General features: G+C 46.4%; 1 protein-coding gene across 3 annotated transcripts; it reads left to right on the forward strand.

Moving 5' to 3' along the window:
* KBTBD11 (kelch repeat and BTB domain containing 11) lies at nucleotides 1-21,730 on the forward strand. Of its 3 annotated transcripts, none has more exons than XM_028722387.2 (3): nucleotides 1-722; nucleotides 14,871-15,179; nucleotides 17,686-21,730. In XM_028722387.2, the coding sequence occupies exons 2-3, from the start codon at nucleotides 15,155-15,157 to the stop codon at nucleotides 19,713-19,715; spliced, it is 2,055 nt and encodes a 684-aa protein (XP_028578220.2). In that variant the 5' UTR covers nucleotides 1-722; nucleotides 14,871-15,154; the 3' UTR covers nucleotides 19,716-21,730. The 3 variants fall into 3 exon arrangements, with proteins under 3 accessions (XP_028578220.2, XP_028578221.2, XP_077782513.1); XM_028722388.2 differs by having other exon boundaries at nucleotides 3-722; nucleotides 14,871-15,005; XM_077926387.1 differs by lacking the exons at nucleotides 1-722; nucleotides 14,871-15,179 and having other exon boundaries at nucleotides 15,402-21,730.
* Nucleotides 21,731-22,861: the final 1,131 nt, after the last annotated feature.

Raw genomic sequence — 22,861 nt, forward strand, 5'->3', positions numbered from 1 at the left:
GGAATGTTTAACAGGGCGACGGCGGGCGGGGATAAACAAAGGGTCATCCGCCCGGCGCGCAACGTTACGTGACCCAGACCAGGGCCGCGCATGGCGAGGCTCCGGCGCCCTTGGCAGGCTGCTCTGCGCGCGCGCCGCGAAGACGAGCGCGGTAAAGAGAAACGGCCTCAAAACAAAGGAATTCTTCCTCCAGCCCCTGGTGCAGGATCCCAGCCTCCGACCTGCAACGCGCCAGCCAAGGAGCCTGCAGAGCGCCGCGCGGGTTGCAGACCCTAGCGCGGGAGTGCGCGCTCCGCCTGCCCAAACTCCGCCTGCCCGCGGTGCGCGGAGACGACGGCGCGATGCGGCTCCTCGCCACGCGGGAAGCAGCGAGGACACTCCCCTTTCCCGGCGCCCAGAAGTGGCGGAGGTAGTGGCGGTGACGACGACGACGACCACTAGGGAGCCTTGCCCGTTTAAATCCCCCAAGCGGCTCAGTCTGAACGAGGGATGTTTCCCGCAGTAGCAGCGCTGCACTGCAAGGCTCGGCCAGACGTGTTCCTGGCTGCGCTGGAGTGAAGAAGGCGCGATTTGGTGGCGCTTGGCACCGACCGAGGCTTCCTTCTTGTGCTCTGGGGAAGTGGCGCCGAGGATAAAGGTTGGAACGGACTGAGATTTGCCCTCGCTCCTGTGAGGGAAATCTGCTTTGGAGAAGCCTGCCTGCCTGCCTGGCCCAAGCTGAGGTTAGTGGCTTTGGAGCCCTCCGTTCCCGCTGCTCTTTCTCCCGCGGTTCTTCGGCGTGCGTAATTGCGAGCGGCCTGTGCACTCCTACAGCTATGCGCCGCGTTTCCCTTCTCCCTTTCCGCCGCCCCCCTTTTTTTGCACTAGGCATGGTTGCTTGCTGAGTTGGAAACGGGGGAACATGAACGCCCCTCTCGAAGGCCAGCGGCGAGGTTTGCAACGAAACAGACGCAGCAGCAGGCATGATGAACTTAATGTTCATCGCGGTTTTTGGAAACATGCCTGTTATTACGCACTTTGCGCGAAAGATCTAGCCTCGCGGGTGGGTGGCGTGGAGAGAGATGCAGGAAAGGCGCGCGGGCGCGCTTGACATTTCCTGGCTCCCTCCGGAGGAATTGCTTCTCCGGTGTCTCCTCGCACATAATGCAACAGTTAATTCAGCAGCAGGGTTGTTACATGTGTCGAAGGGGGTGGGGAACGGGAGAGAAAGAGATGCAGCCAGGACAACAAGCGGAATGTGTGTGGCAATGGAGATGTGGAATTATGTCAGTTCTCATCATGCTCCCCCATCCCCGCCCGCTTTCCCACAATCCCGATTAATCCACTTCGCTGCTTAGCCTGTACAGTGAGACACCGCGGCTGCACTGAGCATGCTCTCCGTCATATGCACAGGCATATTATCTTGTCCTCTCTCCTGAGCTTAAACCCAGGCTGGGAGCTTCAACTTCATATTTGCAATATTTCTGCTTTTTTTCTTAGAGGCCTGTTGGAATGCTCAGGGATTTGACAGCATTGTTCCAAAGCTGAGATCTTCAGCTGCTGGGTGGGCATTTGCAAGAGAGAAGACCGATTCATATTAAAGTCCTTTCCTTCCTTCTGACTTAGAATGTACAAAGCAACCCAGTGCATATTTCACCATAACTAAGACCAGTGGGGCTTATTCTTTAGCAAGTGTGTGCAGGATTGCAGCCTTACAAAAGGAAACACTTTTATTCCCCACCCTCCACTACCCAAGTTTGTACTAAACATGGTGCTGTAGCCAACTAAATCATGCTCAGAATCACCCATTCAAATCAGGTCCAGTGATTTCAGTGGGTCTGCTCTGCGTTTGATTTAGTTGGCTTCAGCTCATGCTCTCCTTGCTCCTTATACGTCACACTTACATGGTTCTGCTTCTTTTCCCTTCAACTCGAAATTCCTCCTCAAAAATGCATTTGCCTAGTTAGTCCAGCTGTAGTCCAACCCCCTGCAATGCAGGAATCTTTTGCTCAATGTCCCACGACTCAGAGGAGTCTCATGTTGTACTGACAGGAAGCCTAACAGTGCATAATCCTATGGATCTCTATTATGAAGCAAGCTCCATATAATTCAATGGAATTTCCACCCAGGGAAGCAGGTAGGATTGTAGCCTACATACATATGACGGTATCTGCACCTCTCTTGTTACTCTCCTTTCCCCCTGCTGTATGTTCCACGGGGCAGAGACCTATAAATTGGTGCTAGATCTATGGTCAGAAACTAAATACACCAACATCTTTAGCATTTTTATTCCTGGAGAATAAAACATACAAGAATAAGAACTATTTCCAGATCTTGATGTCGTAATCAATAATATAATTTCTTAATGCTCTGTATAATTCCCAGTGATTCATTGGGCAGTATAAACCAGTACTATCTGAATGATGAAGTGCCAACTTCATTCAAGGAAGATGGGGCGTATTGATTGATATGTTGCAAATAAACAATGCCATCCAATCAAACCCTTTTTACAGAGCAGCCAGAAGGAAGTCCTATTGAGTTAAAAGTGCCCTGTGTTGACTGAAATGGACCCATAAATGTTTAGTATCAGTTTCACCGTGTTTCTACATTCTAGGGCCTACCTCTTCCTAAGTGGAACTGATTACTGAGCGATACAAACCAGCAACAGTGCCCATGTGCAGGAGAGCACACGTGTTGCTTACTTGAAAACTCCTCAGATTTAAGCTCTCCCTGACTATGCAAAGCTTTGCCATGTCTGGGAGATGTAGTCCTAGGAGCAGAGAAGGCTGCCTTGTAGCAAGTCAGTGGCTTGCAGGGGTTTCAGACAGGAGACACTTTCAGCTCTAGCTGAAGATGCTGGGGATTGAATTTGGGACTATATCAGTGTGCAAGGCAGTTGCTACCACCCACCCTCACCCCCGTAAAGATTCTACCTTAGCTTTCTTCCTGACATGGCAGCTTTGCATGCTGTGAGAATTTGAAATGTCTTTCAGGTAGTGGCGCCAGTAGAGTTCTTTGGTACTGCTGTATCATAAGCAGCTCGGAATGTCTGGTTTGCTTTCAGATTCATTGCCTGTGTGCAGAATGGCTATGTGTGTGTCTATATATAAAGGCACACAAACTCAACACAGTACAGGATATGAACTTCTTCTTCTTCTTCTTCTTCCTCAGCAATGACTTGTTGCTGAGTAAGATTGTCTTCCATGGAGCATGGTCTTAACAGTGAGTCTGTGATTATGGAGGCCAATTCTGGATCCACACGTCCTTCCACAGTGGGGACATAGGTTTCTGGGTGGGAGTTTTTCACAGTGAGGGTTTGCCAAACATGCCTTCCTCTTAGCACATTTCCCCCTTTTGTCCTGAGTTCGAGTGTCTTCACCTTTGGTAAAGGCTGTTCTCTAACTGGAGCACTCGCATGCCAGTGTTTCACAGTTGTCAGTGTTTATACTACATTTTTTTTAGATTTATCTTGAGAGAGTCTTTAAACCTCTTTTGTTGACCACCAGCATTACGCTTTCCATTTTTAAGTTCGGAATCGAGTAGTTGCTTTGGCAGACGATAATCAGGCATCCGAACAACATGACCACTCCAACAAAGTTGACGTTGAAGAATCATTGCTTCGACACTGGTGATCTTTGCTTCTTCCAGTACACTGGCATTCATTCCCCAGTCTTCCCAAGTGATGTATAACATTTTTCAGAGACACCATTGATGGAATCTTTTGAGGAGTTGGAGATGGCGTTTATAAGTGGTCCATGATCTCAGTGTAGTGCATATAAAACTGCAGATTGATTTTCCTTGAGTGTTTTATACTGGGCCTGTGCACCATTTGGCCACACAAAAGGAGGTGGCTTTTTCTGTACTTGTCCAATCAGCTCTCAGGAGATGTGCATGGCTGTATTTTACACACTGTCTTCGCCAGGGCTAACCAACATGGTGCCCTGCGGATGTTGTTGGATTCTGACTCCCACATCAGCCTCATTCAACATGGCTGGTAGTCCAAGATTATAGGAGTTGTAGTCCAGTGACATTTGGGGTGTGCCATGTTGACTCCCCCCCCCCCCCGGTTTAGATAGTTTCAGCTGCCTTTGAGTGAGTTTACAAGCTGTAAATAGTTATCCAAATCTACTCCTAGGGGGTTTATCAACATCATAAGTAATTTAAGTAATTTCCTCTACATAAAGAACCCTGCAAACCTCTAGGTACCTCTTTCTAGCAGGGTTTCCCCTTGCTAACCCCCCCCCCCCCCCGGCTGCAATTATTAGATTCTTTGGCAGAAAGAAATGATAGTTGTGTACAAAATACATTTGAACCAAATGATATTCCTTAAAAAAAAAAAAAGCTTTGGAAACAGCTGCTGCTGTCTGTACCTAATCCCAAAGTGAAAACCAAATGAGTTATTTATTTATTTATTTATTTATTTATTTATTTATTAGTTTAAATGAAGCAAGTGCTCCTCTAGTGTGTTATGCATCTGCCCCTTCATGCCACGAGCTGCAGCTTCCCTCCACCCCAGGGGATCCATTTGAAAGGAAAGGTCATAATGCAGCAGGCTGAAGGCTTTCCCTCCCCAGCTTGCGAGTTAAGTGCCCCACTGGGGTGGTTGCTCACATGTTAAGTCCTGCTTTGCATTTTGGGGTTGTGAACCCTGCACTCCTAACGAAGAGCAACAGAGATATTTGACAGTACTTTTCCCCTTCATTCCAGCAACAGCCAGGATATAGCCCTAACCTTGTTGATAACTAATGCATTGTGGATCTGGGCTACATATCTTTCCAGCAGGAAATTCCTTTTCCTGCTCTTTCTCTAGAGGATTTCACCTTTTCGTTCTGAGTTAAGCTGTGTGGTGTCTACCCTGCTCCCCCTTCCCATGATAAACCGTTTCTCAGGCACTTTCCCCCTTAGTTCTTTATCGATGGAGAAGTGGGAGATGTTGCCTTATGTCTAGCCTAACGCAAAACACCATAAGTCACTGGAGAGGAGGAGTCCTGCTAAATTCACTCCCCCCACCCCTTGCCACCTCCACAGCAAAGAAGGGGGGGAAATGCTGGATGAGTGACTGTACCAATGCCTAAACAGGAGACACCATTTCGCCTCAGGGACAGAAGCAGTGAAGTGAATGAACACATTGTGTGGCTGGCTGGCTGGCTGCTGCAACATCTGATGTTATGTTACATTGCATGCACAAAGATGACCTCACGGTGTACAGTATTTCTCCATCTCTGATTATATGAAGCAGGTCCAAGTCACAGGCATTTCATAGCTCTGTAGTAAAGGCCATTATCCACCGCAGTCTCCATGAGTTCCAAATTATACAGAATTTGGGACTGTCCTAGGTTTACCTCTGAGCAAAGAATCTAGTGCAAGCAGAGGACATGTGTCCATGGTAACATTCTAATTTAAATAATTCTAAAGATAAGCTTTCAGTGAAAGAATCTCATAGTGATCTCAGAAGGTTGCAGATTTTACATCTATATCTATCTATCTATATCTATCTATCATCTATCTATCTATCTATCTATCTATCTATCTATCTATCTATATCTATCTATCTATCTATCTATCATCTATCATCTATCATCTATCTATCTATCATCTATCATCTATCATCTATATCTATCTATCATCTATCTATCTATCTATCATCTATCATCTCTGTCTATCTATCATCTATCTATATCTATCATCTATCTATCTATCTATCTATCTATCTATCTATCTATCTATCTATCTATCTATATCTATCTATCATCTATCTATCTATCTATCACCTATCTATTAGTATTAAATAACAGCAATTTATTGCTGTTACTCAGCAATACTGCACATTTACTCAGAATGTAGTTCTGCTGAGTTAGTGGCCCTTACTCAAGTGTATACAGGATTGCAGCATAAGGCTGCCCTCCTCTTGGGAATAAACCCTATTGAACTCAGTAGGACTTAGTTCTGGGTGAATGTGCTTAGGGTCACACTGTAACAGAGCACATCAACCCTACTTTTTCCTGTGCTACTGCATTAGAGATGGATGCTGTTTCACATCATACTGTTTCACAGCTATGAACGCTCTGTTGCAGTTGAAGAATCCATTCCCTTCAACAGAACAGAAAACCAGACATTCTTCTTGTTAGCTCCCTCTGAGCTCTTGAATTATGAACATAATTCTACATGAAATTCTATTTTTTGTATATAATAAGGTGGTGGAAGAAAAGCACGTTATGGTTTATTTAAGAGAATATCTGAAGTAACTTTTCTTTTAGCATGTGACGCGTGTTTCCTACACGTGTTTCCAGATGAGCGGGGTATAATAGATTATCATTATTATTATTACTGAAATATTCCAATGCACTGTAAAAATACGATACTTTTCTAGAAAAGGGGTTGGATTGCATCTTGACAAAAATTAACTGATTTTAATTATTCACATGTGGAATTTCCGGTGGCAAATAGTATTTTGTGGTTGGCATAAGTGTCCCAGCCAAAAGGCCCAATCAGGATGAGGATGTTAATTGCTGGGTGCTGAGCAAACTGCTCTCTAGGTATGGCTGCGTAACTATTTGTTATTTTAGGTAGGCACCTCCTCCAGTGTGCAAATTATAGTGTTAAATAGAGTCTCTATTCCTCAAGTCAAATGGAGGCTTCCATTATTCTATTTTTAGACACACACACACACACACACACACACACACACACACACACACACGGTCTCAAGCTAAATGACAAGGGCTGCATTTTCCAGATTGTTTATTCAAGAGGAACCTTCCTTAAAACAGCAGCCTCATGCTGAGCATGTAATTTGACAAGTGATGCCCGGGGCTCTGTCTGTTACATAAACTCTCTTGGAAGTGGGACACAAGTTCAGTGGAGCTCTGCGGGGGTTAGGGAGAAGCCACTTGGCAGCTTGGAAGAGAGGCACATGCCTGTCCATCAAACCTCTGAGACCCTGCAACCTGTGCAATGCTAGTATAAAGCAAGTAGGGTGGATAACAAGGGGTTGCTTATGTTGGACTGGGTGGAAAGAAATGGCTTGTTTCACAATCTCACAATCCCCTGCACACTGTTGTGTGCCCGTATCAGGGATGAGGAGCCTGATGCTCTCCATTAATTTGGGGGTCCAGCTCCCATCAGCCAGTTTAGCATAAAGGTCAGTGGTGATATGCTCTATAGTCCAGTATCTTGAGGGCCACAGGTTCTCTATCCCTGGCCCTCAGAGTAAACCATGGCCTCTAAAAAGGAGTTGCGAACATGGCACCCATGGGCACCTGTGTGACTGTGGATACCTTCTATAGCGCACACAGACTTCTCTTTTACTATAAACCAAAAATTAGGCTTGAAAGAAGCTTTCCATTGTTGCCAATATAATAGGTTGTGATGTTTGTGTGTGTGAGGCTCACAACAGGTTTTTGGTTTTTATTATTTGCAAATGTGCCCAAGCCCCAGAAGTGGGCAACAAACTGTTAAAGCTCAACAAGTGCTGCTCCTAGACCAGGGGTGTTGTTGGACTACAACTCACATCAGTCTCAGCCAACATGGCCAGTGGTTGGACATTATGGGAGTTGTAGTCCAATAATATTTGGTAGGCTGAAAGTTCCCATCCTAGACAGTGCTTGTTGAATGCAAATAATGCCTTAAGCTCCTTCAGTCCCTGCTATCCTTTTCTTTGGAGGAAATCCTCAGGGAACAGGCTGCTGTTGTCTGCTCAACCTGGGGTTGCATAGACCTGGGCAGAGTGATGTCACTGTCTATGGAGCACAATGTGCTGTGATACATGGTGAGCTGTTTGCTATATGAATGGGCAGTGGAGCAGTTTGGTCTGCATCACCATGAAGGTAGCATGGATAGGGATCTACAGGAATGTGTGAATGCGTGTGTTAAAGGAATGGAGAATTCTCTGCCTCTTTGTGACTCCCCCCCCCACCGCCCTTGTATCTCAAATGAATGTGGGTGTCCACAATGTCATTTCGTATCGAGCTTCCAGATGGCATGGTTACTCCTATATTCATTTCTGCTGCCATTGGTTCTTATAAGGTGGTGAACAGAAGGGCACAGATTATGAGAATGAATTTAACTCGTGTCCTTGCTGAAGTCGTCCCTCCAAACTGGAACTGACATTTGATCATCAGTTTTGCAGAACTGAAGGGACACTGGTGGCGCTGAGGGTTAAATCATAGAGCCTAGGACTTGCTGATCAGAAGGTTGGCGGTTCGAATCCCTGCGGCAGGGTGAGCTCCCGTTGCTCGGTCCCTGCTCCTGCCAACCTAGCAGTTCAAAAGCATGTCAAAGTGCAAGTAGATAAATAGGTACTGCTCCAGCGGGAAGGTAAATGGCGTTTCCGTGTGCTGCTCTGGTTCACCAGAAGCGGTTTAGTCATGCTGGCCACATGACCCGGAAGCTGTATGCCGGCTCCCTCGGCCAATAAAGTGAGATGAGCGCCGCAACCCCAGAGTCATCCACAACTGGACCTAATGGTCAGTGGTCCCTTTACCTTTACCTTTGCAGAACTGATAAGTACTAACAAGGTTCCACTGGAAAGTCCAGCATCTACTATGGCCCAGCTGGGTCAGAGAGTGGCTAGTAGTCAACATTGCCTTGCTGGGCTTCTCGAGGAGGAAGGATGGGTTATGAATTTAATAAATAAATGACTTCCTCTAGTTTGATGCAAAAAATTAGAATTTATTCAGGGAAATCTGCACAATCCTGGCTGAGGGCATCTATCTATCTATTCATTCTACCTCTAACCTGAATTCATTGACCAACCATGACAAATACCTCAAATCCCTATTTTTTGCTATTTAGTTCCTCCCTGGGAACAAAGGAAATGGACATTACTACTGACTGCATTCCTCAGCAGATCGGCTGTTCAGTACAGTTTTTGCAGACAAGTATATTTTAAACCATTGCTTTGAATTCTCTTTCTGATTGCCATGGCATCCCCAACAACCAAGGACAGCTTTTCTCTGATAATCTATGATAAGTTTGTTTGCTTTGCTTGGCCCAGTACCTGGCTAGAGTTGTGCCAAGATTACACCGTGTTAAGTCACTCACTGTTAATCCACAAGATTTCTGGGTCTGTTTCTTGCAGACCTCACTTTTCTATGGAAAGTGATGCAGGAATAAAACTGCTAGCACATTTGTAATGCTAAGCAGGGTCCTCTATGGTTTCAAATTGGATGGCAGACCGCTTGTTGAGATTCCTGTATTGCAGGGGTTGGACCAGATGAGTCTCTGGGGTCCCTTCCAACTATGCAATTCTATGATTCTAAACAACAACAAAGAAAAGAAAATTAGCAAGGTAAATTTGGGCAGTCATAAAGGAGAAAGGGAGACTTGAAAGGGAGACTCTTGGCTCTGCCTTCAGTTTTCAAAATCCTTGAATTATTATTAAGGTCAGCTGATAAAATCTCCTGATCTGCAGTGTTGGTAGAACATAATAAAAATTCTGCCTGCTCATGTTGGCTAGGTTTTGTAGTCAGTGCTGAGCTGTTTAGTGGATAAGGTTTCGCACTGTGAAATCCTGCTGCATCATGCTAGAGTAATTGACTGCTAAGTTAAAGGATACTGAAGCACCTTCAGTGCTAGTTAGCTGACTGGACAATGCCAGTGTTCAAACAGCACCTTTATTATGACCAGTTCCAAGATGCAGGGTTCACAGGGAGAGGGAGGCGATGTATGTTTCTGTTCAGCACACTAGAAGCAAACATTTGGACAGTGTGTGGGCTGGATGCATGGGCTCTCTGAGGCTCACCCATAGCTGTCAACCTTCCCTCTTTTTGCAGGAAATTCCCTTATTCCAGCGCCGTTTCCCACTGCTTCCTGTTGCTATCCCGGACTGTTAGATATCCCGTAGACTGTCCCTGGGACAGGTGAGGCTGCCGATCCCTTATTTTTGAGGCCGATCCCTTATTTTTGAGGCTGCCGATCCCTTATTTTTGAGGCCGATCCCTTATTTTTGAGGCTGCTGGTCCCTTATTTTCAAATCTGAAAGTTGACAGCTGTGGCCTCACCAACACCTTTGAACACTTCCCCTGGTGCTTGTGTACCTCTGATCACCCCTCTGTTCCCTTTGTCACGAGGTGGCAAGGGTTGTTTACCTTGTCCGCCATTGAAACACATGGAGATGAAGCAGCTGAAGTTGGAAGAGTGGTGCTTTTTCTCACCTCCTCTTTCAGCTCTGGGTGTTTTCCAAGGCTCAGGCTGGTACCCGAGCAGCTGAACAGAAAGCTGAGTGACCAAGAGGGTAGAGAGGAAAGTGAGAGAGAAAAATGAAGCAGCCAGTGAGGAGAACAGTGAGGTGCCACAGGAGTCAGAAGAGAAAGAAAATGGAGAGAGAAGGGTCCCCCCCCCAAGTCCTTCTACACAGTACAGCCCCATCACCACCATCCAAAGATGCTCCCGAGTCTGAATCATGGAGACTTCTCTATTTCTATGCAATTTAACTGTTTTAAATCACCCGAGGAGACTTTTTGGTTAGAGGAGGCTCCCCGCATCAAACTGTTGCCCTCGAACTAATGGAAGGCAGGCTGTAAATGGGATGGAAGTGATGTGCTGTGCAGGGCTGGGCTTGGCAGCCCTCTCCCTCATGCGAATGTTTGTGCAAAAGTAATTTGAATGCCTGCTTAAGGCTGAAGTGCTGTTAAACTCATGCTTGAAAATGAGAGTTCTCCAGAAGGAAACAAAGGCACACAGCTTGACCTGCCTTTCGAGAGAGGTTTGTTCCATCGTGTTTTCAGAAAGAAGGACCTGATCAGGGGTTGAATTAAATTCTTACCTTACAAACAATGATAGGCTGGCATTACTTTGTAATAAAATGCCTTGTTAAGATGGCGCAGGACTCAGGAGGTTTGGGGGCTATGCAGCTTGTTTGTTCTCTGATTACACACACACACACACACACACACCGAACTTATTCTATGTGTAGTTATGCATGTGTGGTCCTAATCAGGGAAATTTATTCCTGGGAGCTTAGTTTTTGTTGTCATAGAGATTGTTTGGAGAAATTCATACTTACGAGATGGAATAAATGTACTTTTCTCAAGCACTCTGGGAGTATAATAATACGACCAGTTATGGATAATGAAGAAGTTTTAATAAGCACTTTGAGAGTAGATGTAATGACACAATCTCCTTAAGACACATCCTGTAGTTAAGTCAAATTGCTCAAAGGGCAGTTTTGACCACTACTTTACTTAACCCAAATAAAAAACCCTTCCTTCCTGAAATTTCCCATGAGGCAGTTTCTCTAAAATGTTTGGTGATGGGGCAGTTTTTAAAAACAAAGCAAAATACAGCTTTTCATTTTCATGTTGACTCAGCTAAAACATCTTTTTTGGGTACGAAACACCCTCAGTTTCATTGGGAGTTCAGCACATGCTGTAACTTGTTCATGTTGACATTAGCAGGACTAAACATTGTTTCTGTTGGCTCTAAACTTAGTCCTGCTTAGAGTAGACCCTTGAATTATTACCACCATTTACTCTAAGCATGACTGTGTCTGGATTCAGCCCTTTGAATCAGTGCCTTTATGCTGTAAAAGGTCTTCTCAATTTTGTTTTATTTGACATTGTTTGTTTGTTTTATTCTATGTTTATATGAAGGACAGTTTGCTATATCCAATAATTTTAAAACATTTCTGGAAACGTAAGATCTTAGCAAATATTAGTCTTACAAGCCCGTATCCACAGTCTTGTTGACAAGAGCATTTGAGAGCCACTCCTTTGTAAAGCTAAAGGTTTTTAATGGGCCACACAATTGAGACTAGACTTGGAGAATAAACCTTCTGTCAGTCAGCCTGGATAGCTCAGTTCGTGACAGCATGGTGCTGATAATGTCAAGGTTGCAGGTCTGATCAAACATGGAACAGTTGCATGTTCCTGCATGGGTCCCTTCCAGCTCTTATGTGTCCAGTTTTCATTATGGGACTAAACTATGGTAGTGCTTCCATAAACAAAACAGAAAAACCCATTGCTTCAGACCTGGATAGCCTTAAATTCCATTTGGGGAGGACCAATAGCTCTGTGGTGGAACACATGCTTCTCATGAAGAAGATCCCATGTCCAATCTCAGACATCTCCAGTTTTAAAAAGGATGAAAGGTAATGGGAGTGACATTTATTGGAGTAGACAATGAGCCACATGGATAGCTTGATCTGGAATAAGGCAGATTCCTATATAAAAAGTTCCATTAAAACCAAGGAGACACAAACGTCTTATATGAGAGGGTTATACACCTTTTGATTCTAATGAGCTGTGTCTGTCACATTCACATCTAAGTGTGGCTGGGCAACGTGGAATCTCTGTCCAGCAATGAGACTGATGTTTGGTGAAAGGGCTGGGCTGTTTTAACAAGAAAAAGCAAAACTGGGGAACATATGGCGAAGAAATGCATAGGTAGGCAAGTGCTTAGGAAATATGACCTTCCGTATGTATATTAACAACACTTCTCTTGCTCAAAATGCAATCTCAGAAGGCTGCTTATGATTGCCAAGACTTTCTTTGCCAATTTTAAGTCTCTGTTTGCTCGTTGAGGGGGCACAGGTCCAGGATATTGCTAGTGACTCACCGCCAAGACTGTCAGCACAATTCAGGGTTGCTGGAGGTTCCCATGTCCACTGTCTTCTGACATTTCCATTCATCCCGGACTAAATCAACAGCAGTAACAACAACAAAAATCTACAAATCCATTAAGTCTTCAGTTATTTAATAAATGAAATGTTTCACAGATGACAGGCTAGGCTCTCCATCTTTAACAGAAATGTACCACAAGCTTTCCCCTATGTATGCAGTAAGATTCTGTGGGCACATCATGCAAACTAATCATTGAAGCTGGATTTGATGTGGTTGGTGTGTGCATGCATGTGCATGCTCAGGTTTTGCTCTATATTTAAGAAGCTTTAGGAGTCCTGCATGTACTTGCTTAAGAGTTTTTTTCTCATTTTTGCAAAGCTTTGATGAAGAGGACTTTGCAGGATCGGCTTGTTTCGTAAGCACAGCCTAGACTGGAAACTGAGTTCGGAAATTAAAAATGAAAGTGACTTTTTGGAAAGTAAAGCATCTGCCAAACCTGGACCACAAACTTTCCAAGGAAAATGATTTTCTTTCTGGTGAGGAAGGCAAACTGAGTAAATCCTGAAAAATGAACTGTGGATGCAAGAAAAGAAAACAAAACCATGAGACCAAAACCACCTGAAATGAAATTCACTGCTGACAAAAGATAACTGACTTGCATGTTTTACATGTCAAATAAAAATGTGAATGGAAAGTAAAATATAGATAAAATTGGTGAATGTAAGTTACAACCTCTACTATGAAGTTACTGGGTATTCTATTAAAAAAAAACCCCTGCAAGGTGCCATGATTTTTGGACAATTGATTAAAACCATGATAAAGAACACCCTGAACTGCTTCTTTAAACTAACCAGATTTGTAAGTCAGTTGAATAACTTGGGATCCTTATGGCTCAAATGCTGAAATTTGCTGCTTTTGCAAATACAGTGGTACCTCGGGTTACATACGCTTCAGGTTACAGACTCCACTAAGCCAGAAATAGTGCTTCAGGTTAAGAACTTTGCTTCAGGATGAGAACAGAAATCGTGCTCCGGTGGCACCAGGGACGCGGACTTATAAAAAATATTGGGGGGGCCCGGGAAAGCTCATGAATAATAAATAAGCTCATGAATATGCAAATAAAGTGGCGCCGCCTCCTCGTGAGCGAATAGGGGAGAGTGTGCTGCGCCTATTAATCAGCTCCAAAGGAAATTGGGTGGAGCTTTTGCTCGGGAGGGAGGGCAGGAGGCATGCAGCCCGCCCCTCCCTGTGCATTTTGGGCTGGGGGAGGGGCGGCGATGGCGCTCTGCTGGAGGGGCGCCGGAGATTATTGGGGGGGCGGAGCCCCCCCAAACGAATTTTTGAGGGGGCTCGGGCCCCCTCAAGCCCCATGGAGTCGGCGCCTATGGGTGGCACGGAGGCAGCAGGAGGCCCCATTAGCTAAATGGTGCTTCAGGTTAAGAACGAATTAAGTAGTACCACTGTAGATGCTTGGGATACCATTCGAGGCAAACTATCAATATGCATATTTTAATGCTGGGCTATAATTTTAGATAACAGATTTGAGTATCCAACTTAACTGTTGGTCTCAGCTCAGCACCAAACCATTATTTATTTTCTTACATCGATATCCTTCCTTTCACTTCTCATGGAACCTTCCCTCCCACTGCATAAATGGGGGAGATTCTGATGGGGGGGGATACAGGGTTATCTCCCCTCTCCTGCCAGGCCATAATCGCAGTACAACTTGGGGTCCAGCCATGTCAGCTTCTTCTTTTAAACAACTATGAAAGGGCAAATGATGTGAAAAATGCCATGTCTTGTTTGGCCCTTAATTTTATGAAATCAGTCAGTCTCCTCCAGGGAAAGTGAGCAGAGGATCACAGTCTTATTATGTGATACTTCAAAGAAGGGCTGTATTTAGGTTTACAGGTTTGAATGCAGTATTCATCTTGGTCCCATTGCATGGGCTGGATGCATCTTCTGATGTGGGTGGACATGTAAACTCCACATCCATGCCTGCTGGATTAATTGCCCAGTAGATGTGTTTCACCAAATATGTAGGATGGAACACTCCTAATTAGCAGATAGGAGCATTATAATCTTCTATTCCAGTAGGTAGTAGGCAAACTCTAAAACAAACAGCAGTTTTGGGTCCTATACTGTATTAGAGGAACACCTAGAAAAAGAAAGTTGGTTTAGCTTATGAGATACAGAATCCACCATTAAAGGAAACTAAACTACAGTAATGATATAAAAGTTTACTTTGGGGAAATCAATTCAGACAAAATACATGTGGAATTGTTTCGTTTTTAAAACTGAATGATAACCAAAACTGTTTTTATCATATAGGTGGACGGAAGATGCACAGTGAATCGTTGAGAAATGGAATACCTTTTTGACGCTGACTGAAGGAAATTCCCGTGCCAGCTTGCTGACCCAAGGGGGAGATTGATGCAGAATCTCCCCCTAAAATGTTCTGAAAATGTACAGTATTGCCATTAATTTATTCCACTGAAATAACTGCAGAAATATATTCTGGAATGACGATATTCAATGCTCACTGATAGTCAATAATAATTATTATTATTATAATAAAGGACCACATTCTCAAGTCCATTGAAGGAGCACTGAGGATGCCATCGATCACAAGAGCTTCAGGTAGCAGAACCATCCCATTAACTTCTTCTTATACGTTTCAGCTGTCAACCAATTAGCAAATATTAACTGATCAATAGTTCCAACTAAACATTTGTATCACCAGGCCATCATGAGGTCCAGCTTTTGCCATTGCATTACTGCAGTGTCTGTAAAAGCTGCACTCTGCAGAATTATCCTTCCTTTGTGTGTGTGTGTGTGTGTTTGTGTGTGTGTACGTGTGTACAAGGATCCTGCACTATTGCAGGGGGAAGTCAGAGTCCCTTGATTCTTAATCACAAGTAGATGATTTAATCAGTTAGCCACTTAGTTGACAAGCTGGATGGACTAGCCTTAGATAGCATTATTCTGCCTTTACAGACCCATCTTTCCATGGGCTTATACTATGGGCAAACCACAATTTAAATAGGAGACTGATAACCCAGTGCTAAATCAGTTCCTGCTTAAAGCCTGTGCAGTCTTGCCATCAGAGATAGACGGTAACTTTAGAAGTCCAACTCTGCTTGATGTAGGGTCTGCTCGATGCAGCAGAGCAACTACAGCCTCCCTGATGGATGGCTGCCCACTCTTGCATCACCTTTGAAAAATACTCAAGGTCAGACTGATGTGAATTGGTGCCCAACAATTTGTGTGGTGCCATAGGTTCTTCTGAATGCCTTGCTTTCTTTCCATTCACGACTGATGCACATGTAGCAGTATCAAGAGGATAGTAGTGGCTGATCATATACAGCACTACAATGTCAACATTTATTTTATCTATTCATTTGCTGCATTTATATCCCACCTTTTTTGCTCCATGGAGCCTGGTGGCTTCCATAGTTCTCCCACTCCTCATTTAATCCCCCCAACAATCCTGGGATGTAGATTAGGCTGAGAGGCAGTTGCTGGTCCAAGGCCACCAAGTGAGCTTCATGGACGAGTGGGGATTTGAACCCTAGTCTCCCAGGTCCTAGTCCTCACCACTACACCACCACTGGTTCCTGTTTGGTGTTGTTTGCTACTGGTCATCCTTCAAAAAGCAGGGCCACATACAAGAGTGATTGGAAGATGGTGCAGTCTTAGGTGGGCTGAATTTTAGTTGCATAATAGCTTTGCTGGGCACTCAAGCTACCAGTTCTCAGAAGTCTTTCCAAATTGCAAATCGTATAGTCAAATCTCCCCACACACAGATTGGAGTCTTAGTTATGCATCAAAGCATTTAAAGAGGTATTACTGTTTCAGTGTGTGACCAAACTCATTCCACAGGCTCCGAACTGAACTTTGTGCTCTACTGATATTGTATGAATTGCCTGCTGGACTCATTGCTTTCCTGCTTAAGTCTGCAGTTTTCTCGGTGCAATTAAGGCTGCAAAATAATGTGTGCTTATGTAGAAGCCGGATACCATCAAAACTCATGGAACTTACTTCTCAGTAAAAACAGATGGGATCTGGCAAAGAAGCTATCTCACCGCAAACCGATGCACCTTTAGTTGGAAGTAAATCCTGGTGAACTCAGGCTACTTCTGAGTAGGCCCATGACCACCAGATTATTACTGTACTTCTGTGCAGAAATAGCCCTTAGAAATGTTAAAGGGAGGATGGTGTAGATTTTGTTAACCAGAGCATCAATTGAAAACAGGTATAATGCTTCCATTTCTAAAGCAGCAAGTTTTCAATTCTCAAGACTATACAGATCAGTTTGAAAGTAAGGGCGATAACCTGGTGAAATCTAAAAGCTGGCTCAGAGCATGGAGTGTAAGAACTTGGAGAAAGAAATCATGTAAACACACAAAGCTCTGCTTAGATTGCATAATCTCCTGAGGTTAAATTTGCCTTGGTGCAGAATGTTAAGTTTGGCTTGACAGGGTGAGAACAAGACTTTGCTAATAGGGTAGACAGGCTTACAGAAATATTCAGGGGAAGGGTTGGAAATGAGGAAAGTGGATAACCACTTCTGATCCACTGCAGAACGATGTGATTTACTGAGAAGATATAAAGCCATCTTGAGGATGCCATAAAATGACTTTGGAAGAATGGGGGCTGGGTATCAGGAAATCCCCTGCACAGATCTTCTGGCCCCACCTCCCTAGGACGTGCGATAATTTACTATACTGTATGTAGGCTTTGCAATGCCACTCAGGGATATTGTGACCTGATCAAACAGCGCGAGCTGAACTATATACACCCTTCGGCAGTTCAAAAGTTCAGCGGTGAGCGGCTCTCTAGCTGCTGAGAGAAGCCCGACGGCTGGGAAACTAGTGCGGAAATTGACCGAGCGCCAAGGGGAAGGGAAAAAACCAACAAAAACCCAACCCAAGCTAAGAGCTGAGCAAAAGCGAGCGTCCACAGTCGCCTCCAGAGCTGCCAGGCAGCACGAGGGGAGGCAGTGGGTGGAAAAGGAGGTGCCTGCGAGGGAGGGCAAGAGAAGCAGGAGAGAGAAAGAGAGAGAGGGGGTGGCTGGCTGGCAGGCAGGTGAGAGCCCTCCGAGGGCCGATGGAGAACTCAGCGCTGTCTTGTGTCCTTCCCCCAGGTGAGAATGGGACTGTCGGCGAGGTCGAGGCGCGCTGCGGGGAGATGGAGATGGCGCAGCCGGCGCAGCTAGCGTCGCCGAGGAAAGCTGCCGGTGGCGAGCAAGCGGCGGCGAGGAGCAGCCCGCCGTCCGCCCCGATGGAGCGGCGCGCTGCGGCAGACGGCGAGGACGGCATCCTCGGCAGCGGCGGAACCAGCGCCGAATCGCCCGCGCCCTGCGGCTTCAGCTCCTCGCTGTGCTTCAGCTCTCCCGGAGACAAAGCCCCGGCACCCGAGCGCGACGCAGCCTCCTCGCCGTCGTCGGCGGGCAGCGGCGGAGGCAGCCGCGTGGTGCAAAGCCAGTGGGAGATCAACAACGCGGCGTCCGAGTCGGAGGAGGAGGAAGGTGGAGGGGAAGGCAGCAGCAGCAGCAGCAGCAGCCAGCCATCGTCGTCGTCGCAGCAGCAGCCGTCGTTCCCTCCGGCTGCCGCGCAGGCCGTCGGCGAAGCGCTCCTGCAGGACCCTTGCGCCTCTCCGCCGGGGGGGACGCAGCCGGAGGAAGAGCCCGACCTGGTGATCGAGGTGTCGGGCCGTCGGATCCGCGCGCACAAGGCGGTGCTGGCGGCCAAGAGCGACTACTTCCGCGCGCGCTCGTCCAGGGACATCCTGCGCGTCAAGGGCGTGAGCTACGCGGCGCTGCGCCTGCTGCTCGACTACGTGTACACGGCGCGCATGGGCGACGTGCGCCACGACAACCTGGCCGAGGTGGTGAGCGGCGCGCGGGTGCTGCAGATGCCGTGCGCCCTGCACTGCGCCGCCGAGGCCATGAGGGCGCAGCTGCGCCTCGACAACTGCCTGCAGCTGCTGGGCCTGGCCAAGAAGCAGCGGCTGGCCGAGCTGCGCGAAGCCGCCTACCGCTTCATGAGCGACCACTACCTGCAGGTGCTGCGCGAGCCCGCCGTCTACGGGCGCCTCAGCGGCGCCGAGAGGGACCTGATCCTGCAGCGCCGCCTCGACGCCGGCAAGCCCTGCCTGCTGGTGGCCGAGGTGAGCGACGCCTTCGAGAGGCTCAACGCGGGGAGCAGGCCGCAGAGCCGAGAGAGCAGCAGGCCGCAGAGCCCCTCCTCCGTGGTGTCCCTGGACGACGGTGGCTACCTGCTCTACAGCTACCACGAGGCGGCCAAGGAGTGGAGGGTGCTGACCCGGCTGCCCGATGAGGCCAACGCCAAGGGGTGTGCCATGTGTGTGCTCTACAACTACCTCTTCCTGGCCGGGGGCATCTCCACAGGGCCGGGGGAGCCCCGTACCAGGCTCTCCGACAAGGTCTTTTGCTACAACCCCTTGACGGACACCTGGAGCCAGGTGAAGCCCATGGGGCAGCCTCGCTCACAGCTGAAGCTGCTGGCCCTCGACGGCTATCTCTACGCGGTGGGCGGTGAGTGTCTCTTCACGGTGGAGAAGTATGACCCCCGGGCGGATCGGTGGAGCCCGGTGGCTCCTCTGCCGAAAGGGGCTTTTGCCGTGGCTCACGAAGCCACCACCTGCAACGGGGAGATCTACGTGTCGGGCGGGTCGCTCTTCTACCGCCTGCTCAAGTATGACCCCAAGCGGGATGAGTGGCAGGAGTGCCCGTACAACAGCAGCCGGCGACGCTCCGCCGACATGGTGTCCTACAAGAACTTCATCTACCGCTTCGATGTGAGCAGCAGCCGTGGGGAGCCGGGGCAGGCCGGTGGGGTGGAGGTCTTCCGGTACAATTCAGTGGCCAAGCACTGGAGTCAGTGTGCTTCCTTGCGCCCCAGCGGCAACCCGGTGCAGCCGTTCCGCTGTGCCGCCTTGGGCAGCGCCATCTACTGTGTCAACCGGACTGGAATGCTGTGCTTTGCCCTGTCCCAGAATGGCGAGGTGGAAGCAGATGGTGGACTCAAGGGGAGCTTTGAGCCAGAACTTCTCAAAGCCCCATTTGATACTAAAGGGGTCCTTCTCCCGTTTGTACTTACCCTGCCGGAGAAAGAGAAAACGGGGGAGCCAGAAAGTCCTCTGACGTTATGAGAACTGACCTAGCTCTGGGAAGGCCGGCTGGAGTTTATCTCAGTGCTCTGCTCTGATGAATATTGGCAGGACAAGGCTTCTGCCAAGGGAAGGGTCAGAGCAGGTGCATGGTCTCCAGCCTTCATTGGTGGTGGTAGTGATTGGGGCTGCAGTTTAACTTGCAGAGGCTAATCCAAGGCGAAAAGTGTGTTACAGCTTCTTTGCACCGAAAGAAACAAACAGAAAGCCACTGTCAGAAGTTTACCAAATTGACACGTGCATGCACCACTATGGATGGAGAATTGGGATGGTGTCCCACCTAAAGCGTTGGCTAGCTGGCTGTAGCCTCTCAGAGCTCGCTAGCATAGTTCACATAGGAAACGGCTCACCTCTCAGCACAGATACAAAGCAGTCATTGCAAAGCTGCTAAAATAGATTAATTGTTGTGCAATGCCCGTGCCACTTTCCAAGTCTAGAAGTATTTTGGAGATACATATATATAAAATTCAGGAAAGCAGCAACTTTCAAAGGAATTTCAGCTATGAAATGGTTCTTTTTGTAAATATGCATCTTTGGAAAAGGGGAATCTTTCTTTTTCTTTTGCCTCCCTGACCTCTTGGTTTTCTTTTCTTGGATGCTCGTAGTAATTACCAGAAGAAAAGCTGCTGGCAGTCCCCATTCAGAGAGTATACCTTTTAGGAAGATTAACAGGGGAAAGAAACAATGCTTCTTGTGTTGGAAGCAGTGGACTATAGAGCCAGGTCACAGTATCCTCCCTCCTTTCCCCCTTTTTAACATTTAATGGAGTCTTTATTGAAGACATGGCATTGTACAGCCTTAGGAAGTTGCATCCACAGTGTGTGATTTAACAGAAGCCAGATTTCAAGGTTTTAAAAAAGTTAAATGTCTCCCATATGTACATAGTGGGAGTAGAAAGCCTCCTATATGTACATTTTGGGTTTAGAGGTTAACTAAAACAAACAAATCAATGCATCAATTCAAATTTGAATTTTGCTTCTTTTTTTGTAAAGTTGTGCCTATATATATATATATATATATATATATATTAGACACATCATAATTATCAGTTTTGGTTTTAACATAACTGCTGGCTTTCAATCATGGTTTTGTATTGTAACTCATTCATTCAAATCTTGGCAAATTGGCATGAATGAACATACCTGTGAATTCTTTGTAGGGGAGATTTCAGTTCGTTTCAGATCACTGCTGTTAACTGCAAATCAAGTCACTGAAAAGCTAAACGTGGTTTACTTGAAGCTTCTTGCACACAACTGAAATATTTCGATTTGATGTCTGGAATCCTTCTGCAAGACATAGCTCTTCCATTGTTCGCATAAGGAAACGAGAAGTTTGCTTAGACAAGGTGATTTCCATTCTGCCCAGGCAGCACCCAAGGTTGCAAACGAGACTGATTTATTGTAGTTAATAATTCACCTGTCAAGTTCATTTTGTACAGAGAGGCCATATACTTTTGGTTTGTTTGTTTTCATTCTAAATCTTATGCTGAGTAATTGCTTGCAGCATGTTCTCAGAAGAATATCAGCCTGCATGCTTGCAGGCATTCCCAGCATATTGGCTTCCATGTTATATGGATTGGCATCAAAACAATTATTTTCAGTCAATTTAAAATTTGACTAAGCTTTGTAAGCTTGCCTAAAAAACAACAACCCACCTGGGCTTACACAAGAGACTTACACTAGCCCAGCGAATGTTTTCTTTCTGTCCTTTGAAGAGCTAACCACTACTGTTGAAAGCCCCTTCAGTTCCAAACACAGTTTGCCCTGATACACGTGGAAGGGGGAGAGGTTGCTTTTGGAGGAAAGCAAACCCCAAGCCTCTCCCTGCTTGGAGAACTATTTTCTTGGCTTTTTGGATCCTAGCCATTGAGTTTTATGGAGCATATTCCAGCACGTGTTCTTGCCAAATAGATGAAGCTCATGCATGCTTATGTGGAAATAAATCCCAATGGAAATTAATCCCCAAATTAAAAGTGAATCACTTACTTTTGCAATCTATCTGATTTTTATCCCATTCTTTCTTCATGAAGCAGCCCACCCTTTTCATCTTCCAACAACACTCAGATAGGTTACACCAGTGGTTTTCAACTATTGCGCCGTGGCACCCTGGGATGCCTTGAATGATGCTTGGGTACCATAGGCAACACTGGCCTCTGTCCCTCTTTCCTTCCCTCCCTCCCTCTGATGCCCTCTCATATCTCTGCCTCTCAAAGGCTTCCACAGCTGTTTATTGCAGCAGCTACATACTCCCCAGGCAAATGGTGCCTGGCCAGGGGAGAGGAGAGGAGGGTGTTCAAAAAGAGGTGAGGGGCTGCTGGCTCTGCAGGCAAGGGTTGACATAACTGGGCTTCTGAGGCTTGGAGCACATTTCCCCACAGGGGAGCCACAGAAAGAATGGGAGCTGTGGACTCAGAAAGGTTGAAAACCTCTGGGTTGGACTATGGCTGATCCAATAGCATTCAGTAACGCTCTTTGTAGCTACCCAGGTTTTCTGCTCAAATCTCCACCCTGCAGATGCCACAATTGCTCTCAGATGCTCTGAAATGGATTTTGTCTTTCATCTTCTGAATTAAGCCTTCCAATCGTGAAATATTTAAAAGGTGCATTTATTTTATAAACACATGCAGATTAATTTACTGCACTGATGTGTTTCATATTAGCTGGGAGAAACATACAAACAGATCCTGTATTATGGGGTACTTTGACTTTAGGCAGCACATCCACCCATGGAAGTTTCCAATGGACTCAGTGGGGCTCTGTTTTTCCACCTTCCACTCCCCATAAATGTTCACACAACAAGTGGGCATTACAGTTTACAGCACCCATCCCATGTACCCTTCCCATGTTTCCCCTCTGCCCAATTCAAGTGACTTGGGCATAGAAGCAGCTTGTATGGGTGCAGGAGGGATGGATGAGGAATTGGGAGACTTGCAGAGACATTTCATTCCTGCTAATGCCCTCTCATGCTGCCGGAAGGAGGTTGTGTGTGAAACAGGGCTCCATTGGAATCTTCACCATGTGCTTAATATATATTTTTTAAGGATTATCATTCAGCGAATATTTGACCTTTATCCCAGGGACAGCTGCTTAAAGCAAGTAACAACTTTACTTCAGAAAAGGCCCATAGAG

This window comes from Podarcis muralis, chromosome 3 (assembly GCF_964188315.1).
Source record: "Podarcis muralis chromosome 3, rPodMur119.hap1.1, whole genome shotgun sequence".
Lineage (NCBI taxonomy): Eukaryota > Metazoa > Chordata > Lepidosauria > Squamata > Lacertidae > Podarcis > Podarcis muralis.

Excerpts from the sequence above, each read along its gene's own strand:
- KBTBD11 (XM_077926387.1), top strand. The coding sequence starts at position 17,649 with ATGGAGAACTCAGCGCTGTCTTGTGTCCTTCCCCCAGGTGAGAATGGG.